This window comes from Castor canadensis, chromosome 1 (assembly GCF_047511655.1).
Source record: "Castor canadensis chromosome 1, mCasCan1.hap1v2, whole genome shotgun sequence".
Taxonomy (NCBI): Eukaryota; Metazoa; Chordata; class Mammalia; order Rodentia; family Castoridae; genus Castor; species Castor canadensis.
Window position 1 is genome coordinate 150,513,260 of NC_133386.1, and position 23,249 is coordinate 150,536,508.

A 23,249-nucleotide genomic window follows, 5' to 3' on the forward strand; every position below is an offset into this window, starting at 1 on the left:
TTCATATTCTAGTTGTGTCAACTAACCATCTTCTCATGTTTAACTTCTCCATGCTCCAGTGTTCTCACCCATAATATCTATGCCAAGGTGTTATGAGGATTAGAGAAATGGAGCATATAAAAATGCCTGATGCACAGCCCAACCAACAGTGGGTGTTTGGGAATGCAGATAAATGAATGCAGGCAAGGAAAACATTCATCCAGAATAAGCTCACTTTCCAAACAAATAACACTCACTTAGGGACTGCAGCTGCCTACTGGACCTTACCTTCAAGGATTCTTTCTTCTCTATTTCCTAATTAACTCCAGGGTCATATGGCCTTCATTTATTAAATGTGTTCATTCAACTACTGAGTGTCTACCTCATGACAAGCTCAGACCCAGGGATACCAAGGAGATGCAGGACAGTTCCTGCCTTCCTGGAGCTCAGTCTTCTAGATCCCCACTCCAGGGCTGTGAAAAGACTTTCCCCTCAGTCTTCGCCATCTTCCTCAGCGTTAGGCAGCCCAGCTTTCCTGCTACTAATCCTCAATTCTGACGAGTCAGGAGCACTTACGCCTGCTTCCTGAAACAGCAAACTAACTCCATGTCTAAATCTGAACTAAACTGGGAATGAAGTTAGAGCACTGATGTATAATTTGGAGAAAAATTAAATCCCTCATCTCTGTTTTCTCATCTATAGAAAGGCAGGTTTACTCCCAAAGAAGTTCCAAATACAGCTCTTTTCCAGTTCATTGTCAGAGGCTGCTTACAAGGCTAGGTTGGCTCAGGTGCTGAGACTCTGGGCTCACAAGGAAGTAACTCTGTGCTCGATGGCAATGTCGAGGGGAGCTAAATGGACCCTGCAAATTCTGTAATTTGTAATTATATGACTCCATGAAATACTTCATTTTTTTTGGCATGAGGCCTGTCTTTACATATAACAGCTTTTCCAACTGTTTGGTTTGGCACCTTGTCCATTGTCATCTTGCAGAAACTAAATTACTGAGTTCAAAACAACAGCAACCTGACAACAAAAATAAACATCTTTACTGATTTATCACACTCATTCAATAAACTACTGCTTCCCACCCGAAGGGATCCAGGAAATTAAATCCGCATCTCCTTTTTTCTTTTCCTCCCATGTCTCCCTATTCACAGTACAAACCAGGCACAGGGCCTGGGCTGAGGTGATATGGAGAAGGTTTATTTTGTCTCCTCTTTTGTACAGTTAGTGTAAGAACACAGCCTGTGGTTAGCAGCAGGGGGCCTTATTCAGCATCTCTTAAATGCCAGATACAACTTTCCATGCATTGCCTCTACTTTTTTTATTTTAGACAAGATCTTGCTATGCAGCCCAGGCTGAACTCCTGATTCTCTTGCCTCAGTCTCCCAAGTACTGGGATTACAGGTGCACACTACTGACTCACTGCTTCTTGCTTTTAAAACACCCTTTCTGGGTAATCACTACATCCCCTCACGGAGAGCAGGACCCAGCACTCAGAGAGTGAGGGACACTGCCCACAGCAGGGGCTCTAACCTGTGGCAGTTTGAATTCCAAATTGCACTGCACCTATGCTCCTGAAACATAAATGTCTTGTTGCTCTCTTTCTTCCAGGCAGCAGTTAAAAAAAACAAAAAAGACAGCAGGTCTGGACAGAACAATGAGATGTAGACAAGCCTTTCGATGACTCAGTCTCCATCCATCCTTTGCCCTGAATTCAGCTGGGATGGGGACCAGGTTAGAGGCATCCTGCTGATTTGGTAGGCCAGCTCAGCTTAGACGACTATGCATTCCAGGAAGCATCAAGTGTGTCCTCTGCATTCTCCACCCACCCTGGCCCACTTTCCTTCCACTGCCCCTGCATCTGACCCTGCAAGAGAGGACATGACCTCTGCTGCCACTGTCTCTGCCCATCTCTCAGAAGGTCCACCCTGCCATTGGTGGGAATCCAAACGCCACCACTACCACCCTGGGGTAGAGTCCCCAGAGTCTGACAGAGAAGCGGGAGGTGCTCAAAGCTTTAGGGGACTCCTAGGAGACATAACGCAGGAGGGAGTGTGGATTTTAAATGACCGAGTAAAGCCAGTGTGTCCTGCAGCTGAATCTCTGAGGATCAGCCCGAGGCCTGCGGTGGGGAGCGGGTCTTTAGCACATTGGGTAGAGGTCTCGAAGCAGTGGTCTGGGTTATGTCTCCAAGACATCCCTGAGCCTGAGGCTGCCACCCTGCAGAGGTGACCACGGCAACCAGGTCCCAGAGGCTCTGCCTCACCCAAGGTAGTGAGACCAAGAGCATTTAGACACCAATTCGGCTCCCTCATGCCACAGTCATGAAAATCAAGAGGTAAGAAAAATGTTCCCTATTGTGCAGAGATGTAGAATGGGGCAGCCACTATGGGAAACAGAATGTCAATTCCTCAGAAAATTCAGAACAGAATGGTCCTATGAACCTGAAGGTCCACCTTTGCGGGGATACCCAAAACAACAGAAGGCGGGGTCTTGAGATGTTTGCATGCCCACATTCATAGCAGCAGCACTCACAATAGCCAAGAGGTGAAAACAGGTCAAGTCTGTCCACTGATAATTAAACAGAACATGGCATATAGAGAGATAATGTGTGTGTGTAATAAAACAATGAAATATTATCCAGCCTTAAGGAATGAGAGTCTCCCACATGTTGCAATAAGACTGAATCCTGAGGACACTGTGAAGCAAAACATGCCAGTCACAAGAAGATAAATACTGTGTGATTCCACTTTGATGAGGAACCTGGCACAGTCAGTTCATGAGAACAGGAAATAGAACTCTGGCTGTCAGAGGTTGGAGGAGTGGGGGATAGTAGTTGTTGCTTTGTGGGTACAAATGTACTAAATATCACCAAACTGTACATTTAATAACGATTAAGATGGTAAATTTTACATTTTATTTATTTTGCCACACTATTTTTTAAATGTTCCATTAAGAATATGGGTTTTAGAAGTCTTGGAGTCAGTAAGATCTCAATGTTTTCTATCTTTTCCTTTTAATACTGGCTCTGATACCTACCAGCTTGCTGTGTGATTTCTCTGTGTCTTAGTTGTTCCATCAGTAAAATGGTTTCAATAGGTTGTCCTCCTTGCATGGGTATCATGCAGATCATGCGGAGGATTCTACAAATAGCTTTTCCTTTCTTCATTTACTGCTATCATTGCCACTATAGCCACTAATTATCACAGAGCATTCAGTCACATCACAGCACTATTGACTGGTCTGAGCCACTATCAGCATTAACAACTGAAAATCAGAAACGGACGGGAGAGGGATTGGTTAATCTGGTCACTTTCTTTATCACAGTGACTAAATAAGGGACTATTGGGGAATGCTACAGATCTTGATAGTATTATCAAAAAAACAAACCAAAATGGACTCACAAGCTTTGTGAGTTCTTCAGAATGATGCCAAGCAGGGAGGGGGGACGGAGGGGCAGGGGGAGACAGGGAGGCAAGGCTCTAACAGGATGCAAAGGTTCCCCTGTGAATGTTGTCCAGACTGGTCTGGAAGAGTCCCCAGGTCCCAAGGACAGTGGACAGCCACATGCCTATGTGGAGGAGCTGTTCGGCCTCTGCCATGCTCGGGCTGCCCTGAGACCATAGGAATCAACTTGTTCTATAGCTGACACCATCAGCCTAATGAGATTTCAAATCCACCCACTGTTACTTATCTCGCAGCCGGCTGGCACCAAGTCACAGCACGGTATTCCACATCGAAGTAAAAGATTCCAGATTTCCAGGCCTGGAGCCAAGCTTCTGCCAGCCACAGGCTTTGTAGCCTAAAGGGGACTCGGGCCTCATGCTTCAGCAGGATTAAACAAAACACTATCTCAAGCGACACCATTGCCATTCCTGGCTCTTTCCTCTGGGATTGCACAGCAGTGTATTTTCTTATGCAGTGCAGGACACAGCAAGGCACTGCGAACACAGGACACAGTCCTACCCCAGCATGTATTATTCCTAACTCCCTGGTCTTCTGAAGCTGCTCCTGATCCAGTTCCTGCCCCTCCCCAGCTCTTGGACTGTCCCCGGGCACACTTCCAGCTCTGGCCATCTACGCTGGCTAAGTGTTCTGCCAAAACACTCTAGCTTCTGCTTGCCTGTCTCCTTGACTTTGAACGAGGAGTGCTTCTGCAAGGAATGCCCTTCCTCCCCACAACTAAGAATTCCCAGACACCATTCAAAATACAGTGCAACTGCTACCTCTTCCTGGAAACTGTCATGAAGTGCTTGAGAGACCCCTCCTTGCCGGGTGACATGTGCCTGACAGTTTCAAAGATGCTGGCAGATGAGGTGAAACTCCTGGGTCAGAGTCCCAGATAGGCATGGATTGGGGGAAATCAAATTGTATTAACAACAAACAGGTGACTGTTACTGACTACTTAATCTTGTGTTCCAGGCACTGTACAGTGACTCTGAACTGGATTATTTCATTTTGTCCTCATGACAACATCATAACCCTATTTTGCATCTACAGGAACCAAGGCATAGAGCAGGTAAGGAGCTGAAGGAAAATCAAAGCTAATAATCAACAGAGGCACTTCGTGCTCTAACCACCTCACTGAAGTGCTTCCTAAAACACCTCTGTGCGGGTAGAGGCTAAGGGAGGAAGGAAGAAGAGAGTGCCTGCCTTTTTCATACTTTAGGAGCCCAGGCAGTCACCACCATCTCCCCCCCATGATGTGACTCAGCCCATCAGGTCACACACAGCTCCTGCTGGGACACTCCACCACCTCCTTATCTGCTCCACGTGGAGTGCATGGTATTTGATCTTGGGAACAGCTTGGAATGCAAAACTGACCTTTCTCTCTGACAGAGAGGAGAGATGAGATCTACCTCCATATCTCTACAATTTACATTTCCAAACAGCCACCCTTTCCCTTGACCTTACTCATAGCCCAAAACAGATAAGCACAGAGAAGCTCTCCTTTTCCCTTTGCCTCCCAAGTGGTCACCCATTGTAGCACCCACACCCACTGTAGGTGAGGCTTGTGAAACAAGCCCCAGAAACTGCTGCAAAGTGCAAACACAAGTGTGATTATCAGGTGGAAGATTTGTCAGGATCTCTCAAAATTTTACACTCAGCAATTTAACTTCCTGGATTCACACAGAAATCTTTGAAAAATATAGGTAGCTGTTGATACCAAAATTGTAAATAATTTATAAGGTCTTTTAAAAATATTCTAAGGTATAGACATCTATAAAGAAAAGTCTCTACAAATTTAAATTCCTCTAGTGATTTCTAATTACTAGAGTAATTAGATGACTTAGTATGCATTTTATCAAGCTCTCTTATGCATAGTTTTTCCTAAAAATGAGACAATTTATAAATTACACATTTTTTTAATATAATTTATGTATTATGTATACTGCTCTGAAATTGCTTTTTTTGCTGAACATTTTATTGAAGAAATCCTTTTAAACCAATTTATATGAAACCTATATGAGACTCATGTATTAATTCCATAGCATTTTGATTTAGATACAGTATCATTTATACTTAAAGAATTTCTTTTTGAAAGTATTTAGACTGAGGAGAATACAACCTAACACTCCAGGTTATGGCTCAAAAAGAAATACCTACCCAGGTGCTGGTGGCTCACAGTTATAATCCTAACTTCTCAGGAGACAGAGATCAGGAAGGTCACAATTCAAAGCCAGTTCCTAACAATAGTTCATGAGACCCTATCTCAAAAAAAAAAAAAAAAAAAGCCCATCCAAAAAGGGCTGGTGTAGTGGCTCAAAAGTGCCTGCCTAGCAAGCTCAAGGCCCTGAGTTCAAATCCCAGTACTGACAAAAAAAATAAATAAAAACTAACCCATCCCATAAACATTACTCACATCAACTTTATGGGAGGGGGAGGGTTAGTCACCCATTTCTCAGAATAATAGAGTTTTTTAATTTTCCCTACTGGATTAAAGCATGAGGGGCAGAAATCACAAAATCAACTTGAAATATGACCTAGAAATATAAATGTACCACTTTCTTTTACAATTGTGGAGAAGACTATAGAACAGGATATCCTATGACACTAAGTCATCATCTTCAGAACAACAGGTCTGTTGTCTTCTACAGTATCTGGTGCACATTCTGCCACGTGGGACCTCAACCTTAAACGTGTCAGCACCTGACCATAAACCACTCCTCTTGTCATGCATGACTGCCTGTCCTTCCTTCCTTCTGTTTGCATCTCAGCACCCACCCCAAACACAAATGACACATACAGAGGAACAGCGAGTGGATGGGTCAACCTTGTGGTTAGGAGCACGTATCTCCCGGTAAATTCTTCCTCAGAGGGCAAGGCAGAGGTGCAGAAGGAAATGAGTCCAAGACTTCACCATCAGGGGAGAGAGGCCCCTCCATGAAACCTCAGCTCCCAGCCTAATTCCATTCTTTTTTGTAGTAGGTTGCTGGGATCCCAATTATAGCCCAGTTTTAATTACTTTTCCATAATAATGAGCCTCACACAAGGAGCTTTTTGTAAACCTCGCCACACTGATTGTCACTGGATCTTGTGAAAGGAAGATTATGGGCTCAATTTGATGGATGAGCAGAGCCGATAGGCACAGGCAGGGCTCCAACCCATGTCTTCCTTGGTATTTGCTGGGACTTCTCCATTCTGTCTTGAGACTGACAGAAGGAAGAGCTGTTTCCTGGAGCTCAACTGCCTCAGCCCTTCGGACCTCAGGACTTCCCTGGAGGCCTAAAGAACCGCTACATACTGACTCACTCTCCCCAGAAGGCTTCACCCTTCCCAGTACAACTCTGTTAAAATAACCCCTAGGAGTTGGACAGCACGGTATCTTCTGGCATGCCTTTAACCTGACAGCCTGCAGGAAAAGAAACCAGGCCAGCAAGGATACAAAGCCAGTGCACCAGCTGTCTTTCTTTTCTGATTAATGACCAAGTTGGGAGAAAGGAAGAATGGAGACCTGAGGGAGAAACAGGTCTCACTCATGCTCTTCTCTCCATAGCCAGGTTTGATCTTTCTGTGCACCCAGGGGATGGGATGCCTACTGCTCCCTAGGAAGAAAACAAACCAAACAACTTCCAACAATCCCACCATGGTTTAATACCCCAGTCTCCAACATAATGAACAGGCAAAGCATCCTGATAAAGCACTGGTTTCACACTTGCAAAAAATTCCCTAGGCTCTGTCCTCAGTCCACCATCAATAGTGGGCCCGCTCTGCAACAAGAAAGTCACTACTGAGTCACTCAAATTTCTATGGCCTGGGTGTTTTGGGTAGTGAAATACATCCAGCTGTGGCCTCAGAAATATGGACTAATATCTTGGAGTTGGTTGGACATGAGTGAACTTGTAGCTTCAAACAGGTGCATTCAGGTGGAAAAACACATACTCACTCTGTTATATCACCTTAGGTGAAGCAAGAAAGACAACAAATGCAAAGCATGCAATACGCTTGGTGGCTGTGAGCTGTATTTTAATTAGAGGACAGATTCTTTCGAAAGGGTGCCTTGGCTGATTGGGCAGACTGTTCTGGAAATAAAAGCTTCCTATTGAAGCACAATGGCCTGCCATTCTCTACCTTCCACTTCCCCTGCTCTAATGAAAGTAGCACAATAGGTCAGCTGCCCACTGGCCCGTGAAGGGGCCAGGCTGAGGGCTCAGCACAAAAGTCCCCTAACAAGGACTTCAGGCCACATCACCATCAGCCAGTGCACTCAGGTGAAATAACACGCCATGGGGTCCTTCCCTCCAAAACACACTTGAGTGTAAAAACAGACCAGTGCTTTGCTCAGACTGCGATATTTCTAGACAGGCATATAGTGTTACTGTCTGTAACTTTCCATGAGCCTCCTCAGGTTACCATACATATTAACACACATACCGGCATTTAAAGACAGGCAAATGTGAGATGTTTGGTGACTATTTTTAATCAAATTCTCCTGGGAATTTTAAATCCTGAAAACTCAGCCCCTGTTTATGGTACCTGAAGGTTTGAACAGCATATGATTTTGCCCTTTGGAATAGTGAATCTTCTTTTCTCCTTTAAGAGATGGCTTCCGTGGTGTGAAGTATAGTTCAGACCCAACAATAAAAATCATTAAGTTGCAAAACTACAGAGTGAGACAGAGGTGACAGCACACAACCCTCTGCCTTTCTTTGAAAGCAATCTGGCCTCCACAGCTTCCCGCTCAGTAAAAGGATCTCCATGTCTCTGTAAAGATGGCGCCTGAGTCCTGGCTCAATGTTGGACAATGGTGAACCCAGAATGGAAGGGTGGCTGGATGAAGAATGATATGGGCATTCGACACTAGGTCTTGTTGCCCTGGCCTTTGATAGGCCACTCTTTTACATAAGCAAGGCTCTACAGTGAGGTACACGTGCCGTCTCTGCCATATGACATTCCCTTTCCGGGAAGTTTGTAAAGCCTCCAGTCTGTTGTCAAAAGCCTGTGGGACATGCCAGACACTAACCAGTCAAGCCTCAGATCCTCAGGTCTCCCATCTAGCCAATCAAGGTGGCATTTATTCTCAGTGAATTCACATTCTCTGGACCTGAGCAGAAATCAAGGAAAACCTGACAAGCCTCTCCCTTTTGGGTTTCCTGGATCTGTTGATCCCCCTTAGCCACCTGCATTCTAGGACTGTCGCACAGAAGGGTTCAGATTATGCACTGCACAAGGGTGCCACGCTTATGTCCCTTGTCACTCAATGAACATGAGATCGCATGGGCACATTGAGATTCTGGGCTTCCCACCTAAGACCTGAAGCAGGGACACACATGGACACAGAAGGCCATGCACATCAGGAAAGTTCCTACAAACTCATGGCACACAGCGCAAGAGCGCAGGCAGCTGTCCCCTGTCCCAGGCACCCTCTGGGCATCTTTGAGATCTTGTCTCTTATCTACTCATTGTTCAGAGAATGTCAATTCCCCCACCACAGCACCCAAACCTGCCCCAGCGGCCTCACTCAGTACTGGAGCAGGAATGCAGGTCGTGCACACTGCAGTGCAGCCATGTGCACCTCAGCCGCCAGCATGTGCAGTTGTGATCATGAGTACAACTCAGGGCTGGGGAAGCTTCTGGAGCCACGCTGACCCCTTGTGCAATGATACACTAATTTTTTTTTTTGTATTAGTAACTTGAGAATAAAGGCTTTATTTCTAATTGTTGGCCCTGATCTTTTCACTGTGTGACTTCTGCACAGGCCCTCCATCTCCCATCAGCCCCCAAACACAGCCTCAGAAGTACTCTGTTAGCATTCGGTCTAGGAAGCCTGACCGCATCCTGTGGCTGGCTGTTTTGGTTTGCTTTCCTCTCCCTCTTGCCTCCTTAGAAAGCTGGCCTCTTTTCCTTTCAGCCTTAGTTAACTCCATCTTTGTTTCACAGGCTTCTGTACTTTTGAGGCTAAGAGAGGGTGTGAATCATGACCTACTTGGTTAGGAAACCCAGGTTCCCTGGCTCATAGGTGATAAACCTGTGCATCTAGCTCCACAACCAGGGCCTGTCTAGTTCACAGCATGGTTCCCTCCACTGACCGACAGGCCTCTTGAATGGTGAGTGACCACCCTCACATGGCCACCCAGCCCACAGTAAATGTTGGCCGGTTCCCCACAGTTATCACAAGACAAAACCAAGCCAAAAAAAAAAGAATCTGACTGCCAATCAAAGTAATACCACCTTGCTAACTATTACCAGTTGTTCTCTTCTACCAAGAAGGCCCAAAGCAGTGGACACGAATCCCCAATGTCATTGGAAGGACAGCATGCATACAGCATAGGCTGAGTCTTGGCTATTCCTGTGAAGGAAGAACTGGTTACTGCTGACCAAGTCCACATGTAGTCAAATCTCATCTGGCCTGGAAGTTAGAATAGCGACTCCCACATGAGTCCAGGTTTTCCATCTGTGAAATCACATCCTGCAAACTTAAGGATTTTAGAATCCTACAAAACCCATCCTACCTTTGAGCTAAGCCACGGACAATCTGCAGCAGCACTCACAGGGACCAGAGCCTGAAGCCTGAAATACGACAGGCTGTTTTTTCCCAGTTAGGCCCTTGGGTTCCACTTGACACGCTCTTGGTCTCAAACCCCTTGGCTAGGATGACACAAGCATGGGCCATCCCTGAGGCACTGGGCACCTAACTGGCTGATACACTGGGTCTGCTACCAGAGGCCCCAGTCCATATATCTGGTACTTGCTTTCTCCCCTTTCAAAGATGCAAACTGGGTTTAATGTCTTGTTGTTTCTGAGACCAGGTGCCTAGAGGCATAGCCTGCTACCAGACTGCATATCCGGCAGGAATGGAGGAATGGGGACTCTCAGTAGACACAAGGCAGGACAGGAAACAGGAGCCCGTCCCCTCCCACTCTCCTCCTACCCCCCACCCCCAGCCTGCAGTCTGAGTCATCTGGGGCAGGCTGGATAAAAGCACATGTGCCTGGGGAGCGAGAGCAGGGAAATGACAACTTACGTGGCTCCTTTTGCTGTCTTCATCCCCCACCGATGTAATCACTGTCTCTGAAAAGACCATCTGTCCAGTCTGGTTGTTGGTTATCTACAATAGAACAGAGTGAAAGTGAAACAAAGCAACTCTGGGAAAATCCCACCAGGTTTTTCTTGTTTTTTTTTTTAATTTTCTGAAGAAGGAACCTGAGCTAAAAGTAGCCAGGCTGCCCACCCCCTTCTTCTGAGCACAGCCACCAGTGCTGGGGGACAAACAGCTCCCTTCGAGCTGTGCCAGGAGATATTAACAGTCTGCCTCATCAGGGAGCTATGAGGAGGAAATGATCTGACAGTTGCCATTGTCAGCACAGTGCCTGACACCTAGAAAGCACTCCCAATGGCAGCTATTTTTTACTATCCTTGCGGCTCAACACCTGACACACAGTGACAACTTTTGTTCTCACAGATTTCATGTCTGGTGTCTAGTCAAGTTTCTTCATGAAAGATAAGCAGGTCCCGGCCACAGCAGCCACCCTCCTGATTCTGCAGAATGATATCATCTCATCAAGAAAGTGCTTGAACACAACAGGAGACCTGCCCTGTGTCCTGTCCATCGTCTGCCTCTGATTCTGTTCCTAAGTGCAGACACCTCGAATCAAGCCCAGCATGGGCCCTAGGCTACTCCTGACCCCTCAAAGGCTAGGTCTAATGGCTGGCTTGGCCCAGGAGCTAGGAGATTGTGTTCTCTGAGCCCTGGCTCAGTTGCTAACAACCATCTGTATGTCACCTGCAAGAAGTCGTTTCTCTTTTCTGATTCAGTTTTTTCATTTCTACATCATTTTATAAACCCCTGCCAGCTCTAGTCACAGGAGTCTGAACCCAGGACAAAGTAGAAACAGCCTAGTTTGCAGTAAGGGATCAAATTCCAGGTCTGAGGAAGTGTGGACCATGTCTTCATCGTGCCTTTCAATTTTACCGGAAAGAGGATGATGTCTTCTTCCTTCATGCCAGCTTTGCATATGATAAACCAATGTCATATTTTAAAACATTCTGCAGTCCTGTATGTATAGGTTGCAGGATTTCCTGGAGCCTTTATTGCACCAAGACATTTCTCATCTTTAGGAGAATTATACAATATTTTCAAAAGCATTTCATGAAATGCTGCCCAAGACTGGTGCTCCATGGAACCCACCTGAGATTACTGTACTGTACTGGTTACACAAATTTGCTATAATAATACAATGACAAGAAGAAGAACTTGCTTATGTACAGACTTTATAGTTTACAAAGTTTTGATATACTTTAGGCTATTTGACCCTCACAATACCAGAAAGTAGATATTGATATCCCTGTTTTTATAAGTGCTATTAGTAAAGTTCAGGATAGTGAAATCATTTTTTCAAAATCACTCTAGTTACTGGTGAGATTCACATCCAGGTATTCCGACATGTACAGGAGCAACTTTAAGATGCAACAGAAACTGTTGGCTAATTACAGTCAGAAAGGATGACTTCATATTGGTTTTGACAAGAGTAAGATAATCACGTTCAGAAGCATTCCCCAGTGTTCAGATGAGCAAAATCCATGATTCTGTTCAGTTGGTGAATTCATTCACGCACCTGGGATACATGCACAGCTCATCCATCCAAATGGATACAGTAAGAGGAGAATCTCACAAAAGCTGCTTTATAGTCAAGGCAATGGCCCATAAAATTGCTCTCCTTGTGCTCCATGGCACAGAAACACTATTGTTTCAATCAAGTAATTACCTGGGCACTTGCAGAAACACAATGCTCTTTGGTGGGGGCCATCATGGCCTTGCATACGGGGGTTGAGATGAGATTAGCAGTCAAGCTCCTTAATATTTACGTAGAATGTCAACCCTACAGCCTCCAACAATGACCCTGAATATTTGCCTGGCAAATGCTCTTCACAGGATGACATAGTTTGCTAACTTCTGCCAAAATCACACAAGAGATATTTCACACATGGGGCAGGCCAGTCAGTGCTATCTATGTTCCCCTAGATTTGCAAAATTCTTCATCAGGCCAGATTGGGATGAACCTGCTTGGTCCTCATCCACGATGTTAGACCAAGAGATACTGAGACAGGTGGTAGGTTGGAAAAAAATCTGCTACAGAATTTTAGATGAACAACAGGAAGTGAATGAATGTTGAATCTCATGGCAACAGAGTGTTTCCCTTCTGAAGGTGGGGTGTTACCACATCTGAGTTCTTTATGAGGAAACAGTGAGGATCCATTCACCAAAATTGCTTCAATCCCTACCCAGACAACCCTAGAAACCTGAGATAAATTCCTCCTTCTGGACTGGTAGGAAGCTTAGAGTTTAATACTGGCTTAAATGCAAAAGCAATTTAGGTTCCTGATACACATCTATCCCCATTAAATAGACTCTCACGCCCCTGGTTTTAATCTGTATTTTATCATTCTTATTTGCACTTGTGATTTGGGTATTAAATATATGTAAATAAGCCCTTAGTTGTCTGAAGGAACTGCACTGCAGGAAAAAGGAAGTGCTGGCCACAACCAGCTTTACCTTGTGAATTTCTCGGTGCACATGGACAGTATTATTTCCAATCTTGGTGTCCGTGTTGGTTTCATTATGATAGCTGGCAGGAAATCTTGCCAGGTTCACTTCTGATGACGTTTTAGCAGCAGCTTCTTCTGCCTCCATCTGTCAGGTCAATGAATTTAATGAACAAAATTGTTTCCTCTAGTTACAACTGAGAGTTCACTAGAAAAAAAGAACCACCTCTCTTTCCCTTTTCTGCATTTCCAAAGGATGTTGGCAATGATGGGCCATGAGTCCTCATCAGGACAAGACATTGTGCCAAATGTCACAACCATCCTAAGAGCTTGTTGCTTGCTAATGCCTCCATTTTGAAAATGGGGAAACTGAGATTCAGGGAGGCTAGCTGGACCCCCAAGACTCCCAGAGAAGAGTGAAGTTGGAACTTGAATATGCTTCATGAATCAATCTTGGTCCCTGTAACAATATGGATGATGCCTTGCCTATCTCTTGGAGACCTAAACCAAGGTCGCCTGCATTTTGTTCCCATGTGTGTCAAAATCACCTCTGTCTTTCTCTGACCTCAGATGTGTGCTCAGTCTGCACAGGCCCCAATTTCTAGCATTGAGGGATAGGTTATAAGATAAGAACCCCAGCTTCTTTCTCTCCTTGTAAGACCATTCTAAAATATATCGAGTCTAGTCTCTGAGGGTCCCAGTAGGACTGAACCCTAAATGCCCATCTCAGTAAACTGCTCATGGACATTTACTGCCTTTCTTCTTTCCCACCTCACTTTCTCACTTCCTGTTAGTGAAAATAATAATTTGCTCCCAAATCTTTATTGTGAGGTCTGGTGGTGGTGGTGGTAGGGGGACCCAAACTAAGATAGTACCATATCTTCTTGCAGGTAGGGCCACAGGATGTCTCCTTCTTCACTCTTCCTCTTGGGTACCTGTGTAGGGGGCCCTTCTAGAGCATTAACCAACTAGTAGCTAGGATCCACACCTTGTCTGGCCCTTCTTGAACATTTATCTGTCCTTCTCTGAGGCTTCTATAGTCATGTCCTCAAATCCTCCAATGTCCTGAGCCTCTGTGACATCTGTATCAGATCTAGCAGTCAACACTATACACGCTTCCAGATTTATCACCCTGCCCTAACCCTGACAAGTGGGCAGGTGACAATGTGACCCATTCATAGCTGAATGGACCTGACAGCAGACCATGCATGGACAGTTGAGCCAATCAGATACTCTCTCTAGCAATTTCAAATGAGAAGTTGATGGTTGACAGTGTTCCTACATTGCTATCTATAATTCTGAGCTATTTTTGTTCTTTACAACTAATCCTCAAGAATTATTTTCATATTGAAAAACAAAACATTGTCCTTTGTCCCCTTGACTACCATTTAAGCCCCTTCTTTTCTCTGCTCCCCCAGCCAGATTTGCCAAACTGGAGCAAACAGGGATAAAAAAAATCCTCATATCTCCATATTGCACAAACATACTGAACTAGGTGTGTGAAGAATTCTGCTGGACACAGAGGCTCAACTCATCCAACAAGGGCTTAGGCACTCCTGCCATGTACACAGTGCTGTGCTCACACTGGGATGCTCCTGCCATGCATAGAACTGGTCACTGACAGAACTGGTCACTGACTACAATGTAACTCATAATCACAGCCCCATGTGTGGGGCATTGGCCGTGCCTCGTCATTGTGCTGGACACCTTGCGTGTTCCCAGCACCCCTATGGAGAAGGTGCTGTTTACACTCATGGCACAGGTGAAGGAAACAAGGCTGGCAGAGATCATCATTTCAGTACTAAACAGCAAACCCTGGGTTAGAACTCAGGTCCACGTGACTCTAAATTACATGCCTTTCCCAATACGCTCTTTCCCGGTAGCTTAATCTTTTACTAGAAGACAAGGGAGCCCTCACAAATGAGTTTAAAGATGATTATGATCTCTCCTACAAGCAAGTTAGGGGTTCAAAGAAAAAATAAGCAAGGCTCCCAGGAGAAAGAGGAGGCAGGATTTGGGCTGGTCTCAAAGGATGAAGAGGATCTGCATAAAGAGATATGTGAAAATACTACAGACAGCACAGGCAAAGCTATATCAGCCTGAACAGGCAAGGTATGTGCTATGAGCTGGAGCAGAGATCCACATTGGACACGGGAGGAAGTGGTGGATGATGCAGTAGAGAGAGGTCAACAGGCAGACTCCAGGGGCAGCTGGAAAGCAGAGTTTGTTGGTCTGGTTCTCAACCAAACAGGAACTTCAAAGTCATACCCAAAACTCAAGAAAAAAAAAAATATATATATATATACACATACATACGTACATACATGCATACCAGGATCCCTTCTCACACTTCTCAAATTGTAAGTTCCGGAGCTGGGACCTGAGATATCAATGAGGATTCCCCAAGAACCTCTTCTCCAAGTAACTGGGAGCTATAGCAAATTCTAGACTAGTTGGGAGATAATTTAAAGACTAGGAAAGGAGGAGAGAAGAGTCAGGATGCTGACTAGAATCAGGTCTAGGAGGGAGTTCTATCTGGGGGTGAGGCCTTCTAGGCAGCAAAGACTCCAAATAAGTCTAGAAGGACTGAACCATGGAGAGACAGCCCCTGAATTACACAAGCAGTTGCCTCCAGCATCATCAGAGGACAGCATGGTAGGAAGTGCCAAGGTTCTAGACTCAGACAAGATGGGTTCAAGTCCCAGTTAGGTGCCAAAGTAGCCATATGACCTTGGGCAAGATACCAGATAGAAATGCAGATGACCCTACTTTGTTGAGCGGATATAACAATTACGGATCATGAAATGTAAGCATTGGTACAGTACCTGTCACATGTCAAATATGTAAAATGTAACTGCTTTCATAACATTGTCCTGTAAGGAAGCAGTTTCCAAAAAAAAAAGCTGGAATGGGGAGAGGCAGGCAAAAGAGCGCATGTGTTTGAAGAGTCTGCATTTTGACAAAGTGGAGAAGAAAGAACAGGATGAGAGACAGGAAAGGCAAGATATGACATTTTTTTTTCTGTCAAGTGGCAGATCCTGGTATGTTTAATGATGGAAAAGATAGAGCTGGAAAGGAGGAGACTGAAAGTGGCAGAGGGACCTATACAGAGGGAAAAAGAGATGTTTTAATGTTTTTAAATTCCCCTTGGAATCTGAATGGTACAGTTTGGCCTTCAAAAAACTGACAAGTTCCCAAATCTTCAGTTTGCTGTGGCTGAGCAGACAGTCTCTATAAATCCTCTCCCCACCTCAGCCAGTGGTTGTTTCAACAGAATGAGCTAACGGCTCTTTAATAGCACTGTGAACTAAAAGTACAGTTTACAATGGAAATTTCAACCACAACTATTACTGCCACTTGCAAGAGAAACTTAAGCCTGAAGCAATAGTTATTTCATAGAGGAGGAATGCGAGTGCTGTTAAAAATGGCCTTTACAGTGGGTTAAATCTGTCTATTAAAGGGGCACAGTAGAAAAAACCACAGAGATAAATGCGGGCTTGGTATTGGGCTTCATTTTAGGACTAAGGAGACAACAAGAACAGTCTAAAATACACCAGTTACAGACATGGCAATGAGAGGGGGAGAAGAAACGTAGTGGTTTTTATCCTCCACATACATGTTATTAGTAACATACAGAATAATAAAACAGGAAAATAGGAACATCCCAGATTGAAGCCACTTGCAAACTTGCTTTTCCTAATAAATGATCTTAGAAGTAGAGCTGCCTTGTCTTTTTCCCTTAAGAGACATCAACAGCTTGAGGCAGCTGGAATAAATAAAATACTAGGAAGTTACTTGAAAGCAGATTCATGATGCAGCTATGTAAACAATTGATGCATCTGGCCCAGGTCTTTGTTTCTTGCTTTGGAGGACAAATAAATAGCAACTGTCACATGTGTTTATGAGATTTAAGGGGCTTTCCGGAAGCTTTTCTCTCAATCTCTCTTCCTCTCTTAGTCTTGCTAAGTACTGCAATTACAAGCTTGTGCCACCATGGCTGGCACAGGATTCTTCTTCCTCCTCTCCCTCCTTTTTCTCCCCCTCCCCCTCCCTCTTCCTTCTTTTTCCTTTCTTCTCCTTCCTCCTTTTCCTCCTCTTTCTTCTTTTTTGGTGGAGCTGGGATTTGAACTCAGGCTTCACACTTGCAAAGGAGACAATCTACTGCTTGAGCCACACCTCCAGTTCATTTTGCTCTGGTTATTTTGGAGATGGGGTCTTGTGAACCATTTTCCCAGGCTGGCCTTGAACACAATCCTCCTGATCTCAGCCTTCCAAGTAGCTAGGATTACAAGCATGAGCCATGGGCACCCGGCTGGTGCTTCTTAAAAAAAAAACAAAAACCGATAGCCATGATCTATTAAAATATATTCTATCCTGTATTTGAAGTTATTCTTAAAAGATATTTTTAGTATTTCAAGATTAATTTTTAATACTTTAAGATATTTTAAATTGATTCTATTGAGAATCTGTCAGATGGTGGTGGCGCACTGTTTCTCTGCTATTAATATGATGATAACAATACCTATTATTTACTAAGAACCTACAGTCTCCAAAAATCTTCACAATGACCTCACGAGAAAGATACTTGTATTACATCTATTTTGTTTACCTTCCTTATAGGTGGTCAGGTAACTTGCTTTACTAAGATCCTCTTTTAATACTCTCTTTCCCCTGAAATGGGGACATTCTCACCAATTCAGGCTCTGGATCCCTTGACTAGTAAATGACGGAGCTGGGATTGGATGGAGGAAGGTCTGTTGGTTCCTGCTACCTATTCTCCTGCCTATTATCCTCTCATATTGTCCCTACAGCCCAAGAAGACACTGCTTGGGAAATGACTAGAGTAGATGTAATGTCTCCTTTGGTGGCAAACTTCAGCCTGTCAATCTGTACAACTCCAGTAGAGCCATGTCTGGAGGGACTGAGGGCAGAGCCCTGACAAAATTCACTGTAGATAATTCCCACAGAGAAGACATGGGTCCCAAAGGGCCCCAAATTGCTCTGATCAATGAAGAGGCTGAAGAGGGCCAGGCCTCATCATGCTGCAAATGTTCTGAATGGTAGTGGGCATTTTCCTACTGAATGAAAGCATGGAGATGAACTAGTCAGTCTTACTGGGAATCTGTGTGCTGGAGGGAAAATCCTAGAACCCAGATAAGGAAAGCAAATGACCTGCCTTGGAACAAGAAGGATTCCCAGTTCAATTTAATTTAAAGTTCAGTTTCTAGACCTGAAGCCTCTCACCCTTTAATCGCTCCACATCACAATTGTTCTGTCATCTCATGAAACGGAGGGTTCATGGGTCTTGAAGTCTGGGCCTGTCCAGTGCATAATCAGGTACAACCATCCATGTCACTGCCTCCCAACCTAGTGTCCTCTTCACTGCAGATGCTATCAGATCGATTCTTGGGAGCGAGGGAGGGAGGGTGAATATACCCAAACTACACAAGGCTGGGAAGAAAACAACCTCTCCCAGTAGACAAGAGTCAGCCTTTAAAACTGCCCAAGGGGACTACCAAGTTGGAGACAACAGGAATGTGTAGAAGCCTGTAAACTGACATGTGGTGTCTCACTGATTCCTTTACTGGCATGGCAGCTCCTTTCCAAAAATAGGCTACAGCCAGAGCTGAGCCCAAGAGTGACCATGCCTGTCCACCCCAGGTGCCAGGGACAGCTCCCCACACCTGGATCAGGAGGCCCTAGACAGCTTTCTCCATGCTTGGGGCCCACCATAAGAGACAGAACAGAATGGCATCCACAGTGTTTGGACTGAGAGGTGAAGGAAAGAAGAAGCCAAGGTATCTGGTATGTGATAATAAAAAATAGCTAATATATAGTGCACGCTTATTATTTGCCAAGGGCCCACACTTACAGCATTTAATTCTCAAAGGAAACCAAGGTTCAGAGTGTTAAATGATTTGCAATGTCCCCCAGACAGCAAGTGGCAGAGGGGGGACTGAGCCCTGAGCCCTAACATACTCTTGTTGAGGGAATGGGGTTGCCTCTCACATTCTCATCTCCTTTCTTCCGACTTACATCGTAGCAGAGATTTAAGATTTTAATCTTCCTTTTCTGCCCTATAATGTACTAAAAGAAGCAAGGCAGCAAAGACAGACTGCCAGCAAAGCTCAGGGCTCTTTGTCTCTTTGTCCCCACATGGCATCCTAACCATATCTTGGGAAGATACGACAGGATCAACACCCAACAACAAGCTAGAACTTGGGAGCTGCCTGGAGCTGCCTGAGCCTTTTGCAAAACCACAGCACTGAATACCTCGGGCCTTGCAAGCATAGTTCCAACAGGAGAAGGCCAACTGAAGGCAACTGCAGCATGGTGGTCAGATAGTGATTCCAGCTACCCAGGGAGGGAATCTCCGAGACTCTCAGTGGACCGGCTTAGACCTAGATCTTTGGACAGGTAGGCTAAAAGAACCGGTGGTGAGGTGCCCACAGGCACTCTTCGCGTCTGCTTTCGCGCCCTTCCCGGCTCCTTTGAGCGACTCCAGGTCCGCTGCCAGCGCTAGGACCCTGTCTCCCCCAGGCCTGTTCCCCTAAGCCTTACATTCCCCGCCCGGGCCCTCAGGACGCACCCACCTCCTCCACCGCGCTGCGCAGTTTGTGCTGCGTGTCCTCCATCAGCTCCTCAACCTCGCGGAACATCTCGTTAAGGGTGGCCTCCTCTTGCGGGTAGCTGAGTGCGGGGCCAGACTGTACTGGGGTTGAAGTCGCCGTCGGCGTGGGCGCGGGGGCGGTGGGGACCACCACCAACAGCAGCAGGTACAGCCGCTGCATGTCTACGCCGCGCGGGCCGCCGCCGCCTGTGTGTCCCGGAACCCGGTCAGAGGCGCGCGGACCACCCCTCTCCCCAGCCCCGCCCCGCCTCGATGCCCGCCCCCCGGCGCCCCTCTTCCCGGCACCCGCCCCCAGATAGGGCGAAACCCAGCCTGCTTCCAGACGCAGCTCTTCCAGGACGCTGGCGCCCCCCAGTCACTTCAGCCCCGCGCCCTCCCTGCTCCCGGATCCCCTCCGCACCCTGCCTTCTAGTACCTGGGGGAGCTCTGCTCGCCGCCCCCTCTCTGGAGCCAAAGAACCTGGGTCTCCTACACTAATAGCCACCTCCGCCTCTGCTCACACCAGTTCCGTACTGGGTTCGAGCCCTGCCCCCTGCTTGACGAGGTCGGAGCGCAGCTATATATCTGGGACCCCCCCACACACATACACACACACGCACACTCCCACCCAAATCTCTCTCAGCCCCCATCTGGTCAGCCTCCTCTCGCGGTCGAAAGGAGTCGAACACCCCGCCCAGCACCCACCCAGGCGAGAACAAGCTGGGCCATCCCCACCCCGCCCCCACCGCCGCCCCTCACCCACCCGACTGGACCGAGCAGCGATGCGGGCTGGATCTGTCCGCGCCTGGTCTCAGAGCCGCCACCGAGCAGCAGGAGCAGGAGTGGCGCGGCAGACCCACGGGGATGCGGCAGTGCTGGTACCCAAGCGAGCCCGCAGCCGGAGCCCCGCCCTCCGCGCCCCCAGCCCCGCGGGAGGGGCTGCCGCCCGGCCATTGGCCAGCCCGGGCGCCGACGATCTCACGCCCCCAGCCTGTCTCCTCTGCCCCCTGGAGACCCTCTCTGCAGGAAGCCATAGCCGTCCTTGCAGCCCCCTGCCCTTGCCACATCCCAAGCCACTGCCATCTCTGACTTGGGTCTTGCAACAGCCTTCCTGAGTCACACCTTGCTGACTCGGAGCCAACCTCTGCCCAGCGCACCATCCTTGGCATCCCAGCCCCTCAGGCATCACAGGCTGGCCTTAGTAGGACTGCATTGGTTGATGCAGGACTCTAGCCAAAATAATCCACTTGTAGCTCCGGGAATAGGTCACCAGAATGTGACTTTCCTGTTTTCCACCTGGACCAAGTCCGTGCAAAACCAGATTTGTCTGTGCCCTGTTATACTAATGTAAAATGGAGGTGACAGTAAGATGCGTTATCTCCTAGTTAACATGCATGATGCAGGCACAGAAGTGTGGAGCACGTAATACTTGAGACAGAAGTGTCAGCTACTTTTTAATGAGAGCATGTCTCGTTCACAGCAGTCTCCCCCGTGCCTAAAACAGGGGCGCTCTTTTTTTTCTTTTCAATAACCTCTTTCCATTTCCTTGATTGCTGTCTGGACTGTTCTGACTCCTCCCCTTAACCTCTCTGATTTCGCCCCGTGACCTCGCTGACTCCTCCCCTTCTCTCAAGACCCATCTTCTCTTTTCCCCTTCCTCTTCATCTCTGGTCTAGGTTGGTTAACACCCTATGCTGCCGCATCACTGACTTGCCATAGTCAATCTTCCCTGCCCACTTTCTCCCCAGAGACCAGGCGCTCCTTGGAGGCTGGCACTGAAGCACATTTGTGTCACTGGGGCCTCAGACTAGGGCCTAAGAAATGAATGGGCTGATCATTGTGCCAATAGCTACTGATATAATATATCAGTATCCTTACTAAGACCTCACTATTTGCAATCAATGTGCTTGTCAAATTCTCAACTCCTGAGTTTGACACTACTACTTTTGTTTGTAGTATCCATTTTCCTAAGGTACCACAGACAGCAAGCCTTTGAACTGGGATTTGAACCCAGGAACCTGGACTCAGAGCCTTCACCCTTAACTGCCACACTCCTCTGCTACACGCCAGGCTGGGAGATGTCTGAGATGACTTGGGAGTGTGAGAAAAGTGATTTCCTCAGAGACCACAAAGAAAAGATGAGTTTGGGACCATGGCCACTTTGTTGCATCCATACATTGTATTCACACACCTGAATCCACAGCTGAGTGTCAACTGGGGAAGAAGCTTATTTGGTACCGTCTTTGTACCAGGCACTGTGCTCACCACAACTCGATGAGAGAGGTACTGTCACTATTTCATAAGTGAGGGGCCAGTAAATCAGAGAAAGTAGCAGACCATCCCAACAGCCAAGTGGGTGCAGGCTGGAAGGAGACTCAGTATAGCCAACTGCAAAGTTAGTGCTCACAGGCTTTAGTCCTTATGACACCATTCTTTGCAGAACTCTTCAAAATTTCATATGGCCAAGTTAGGGCTCTCTAACTTCTGGGTTTCGTTGTGGATTCTCTAGAATCCAAAAAAAAGTTCTTCTGGCAGCATCTCTGTTCTGTCCCCTGGGTATTTGGCAACCCTGGCTCAGCTACATGTTTGCTTTCTAGGGGTGACTGAGCCCATGCAAGAAGTCAGGAGCTGAGTCTCCAGATGCCCTGCTCTGCACTCAAACGTATTTTTTACTAGAAGAAACCAAAGGCTGAACTGGAGGCCATGGCGGGGGGAGGTACACATTTGGGGCCAAATGAAGAACAGAAGTAGGGCAGATTCACAGGGCAACATGTGCTCTTCCAGCCAATTGCTGGCTTAAAATGCTGGGACTCTCCCCAGATAAGCCTTGTCCTCTGCCTCAGGTCTTTTGCAGGGAGGTCCCAATGGAACTTACAGAGACACTGTTGAGCTGTGCCAGTGTCATCTGAAGGCTGTGCTTTCTCATAAAGGGTCTAAATTTTGTACTCTCAAATGTGATCATCATTCTTTGCAGAACTATTTTGCAGCCAAATAGTTCCATTATTAAATGAAAATACCACAGAAAGAAAAGAAATAAGAAAATCTACATACTAAAGTATATAAATGCCCACCTCTGAGCCAGTCTTACCACCAACTGGAGGCACTCCCAGGCTGGCAGGAGAAGTGCTGGGCCAGTTGCAGAGATGGGTGCCAGCCAGATCCAGATGTGGCCTGCACTCCAGAGAGCTTGGGGTGGGAGTGAGGGAAGCCAGTGGGTTACAGTGTTGACCGCCATGTGAGATGGGGGGGCTCAGAGGCACAGCAAAAGGAGAGGACAGGTCAATCACCATTGTAGGAAGGGACATTCCAAAATTCCCCAGTTTCCTTTATATCATTGACTAGGCTCTTCATCCACTACCAACATTCTGATTTTTTTCTTTTCTTTTTCTTTTGTTTCTATTGTCATTGTTTTGGTTTTTGGGGGATAGAATCTAGCCTTGAACTTGTGATTCTGCTGCCTCAGCCTCCCATGTGTCTGGCATGTGTCACCACAGCCCAACTTGGCTCTTTCTTTCTTTCTCTCTCTCTCTCTCTCTCTCTCCTTTTCTTCTTTTCTTTTTACTTTAGGCGGGGTTGAACTATGTAGCACAAGCTGGACTTGAACTTGTGCTCCTCCTGCGTCCATTTTCCAAGTGCTGAGATTAAAGACCTGTGCCACCATACTTGTTTT

General features: G+C 46.5%; 1 protein-coding gene and 1 non-coding gene across 3 annotated transcripts in view; both read right to left on the reverse strand.

Annotated features, from left to right (window-relative positions):
- The window catches only part of Dkk3 (dickkopf WNT signaling pathway inhibitor 3), a 42,495-nt gene extending 21,867 nt beyond the window's left edge, over positions 1–20,628 (reverse strand). Inside the window, exons 1-4 of one of the 2 annotated variants that reach the window (XM_020166358.2) lie at positions 20,343–20,628; positions 19,563–19,786; positions 12,980–13,117; positions 10,451–10,534 (exon numbers count right to left, since the gene is read on the reverse strand). In XM_020166358.2, the coding sequence (XP_020021947.2) occupies positions 10,451–10,534; positions 12,980–13,117; positions 19,563–19,786; positions 20,343–20,613 (717 nt within the window). In that variant the 5' untranslated portion in view covers positions 20,614–20,628. Of the gene's footprint in view, positions 1–10,450; positions 10,535–12,979; positions 13,118–19,562; positions 19,787–20,015; positions 20,139–20,342 lie in introns of those variants that run through there. The other variant, XM_074041483.1, reaches the window with a different exon arrangement.
- LOC141416645 (small nucleolar RNA SNORA51) lies at positions 1,120–1,249 on the reverse strand. Its single transcript, XR_012441275.1, has one exon. It is a non-coding gene; the product is annotated as a small nucleolar RNA SNORA51 (small nucleolar RNA).
- Positions 20,629–23,249: the final 2,621 nt, after the last annotated feature.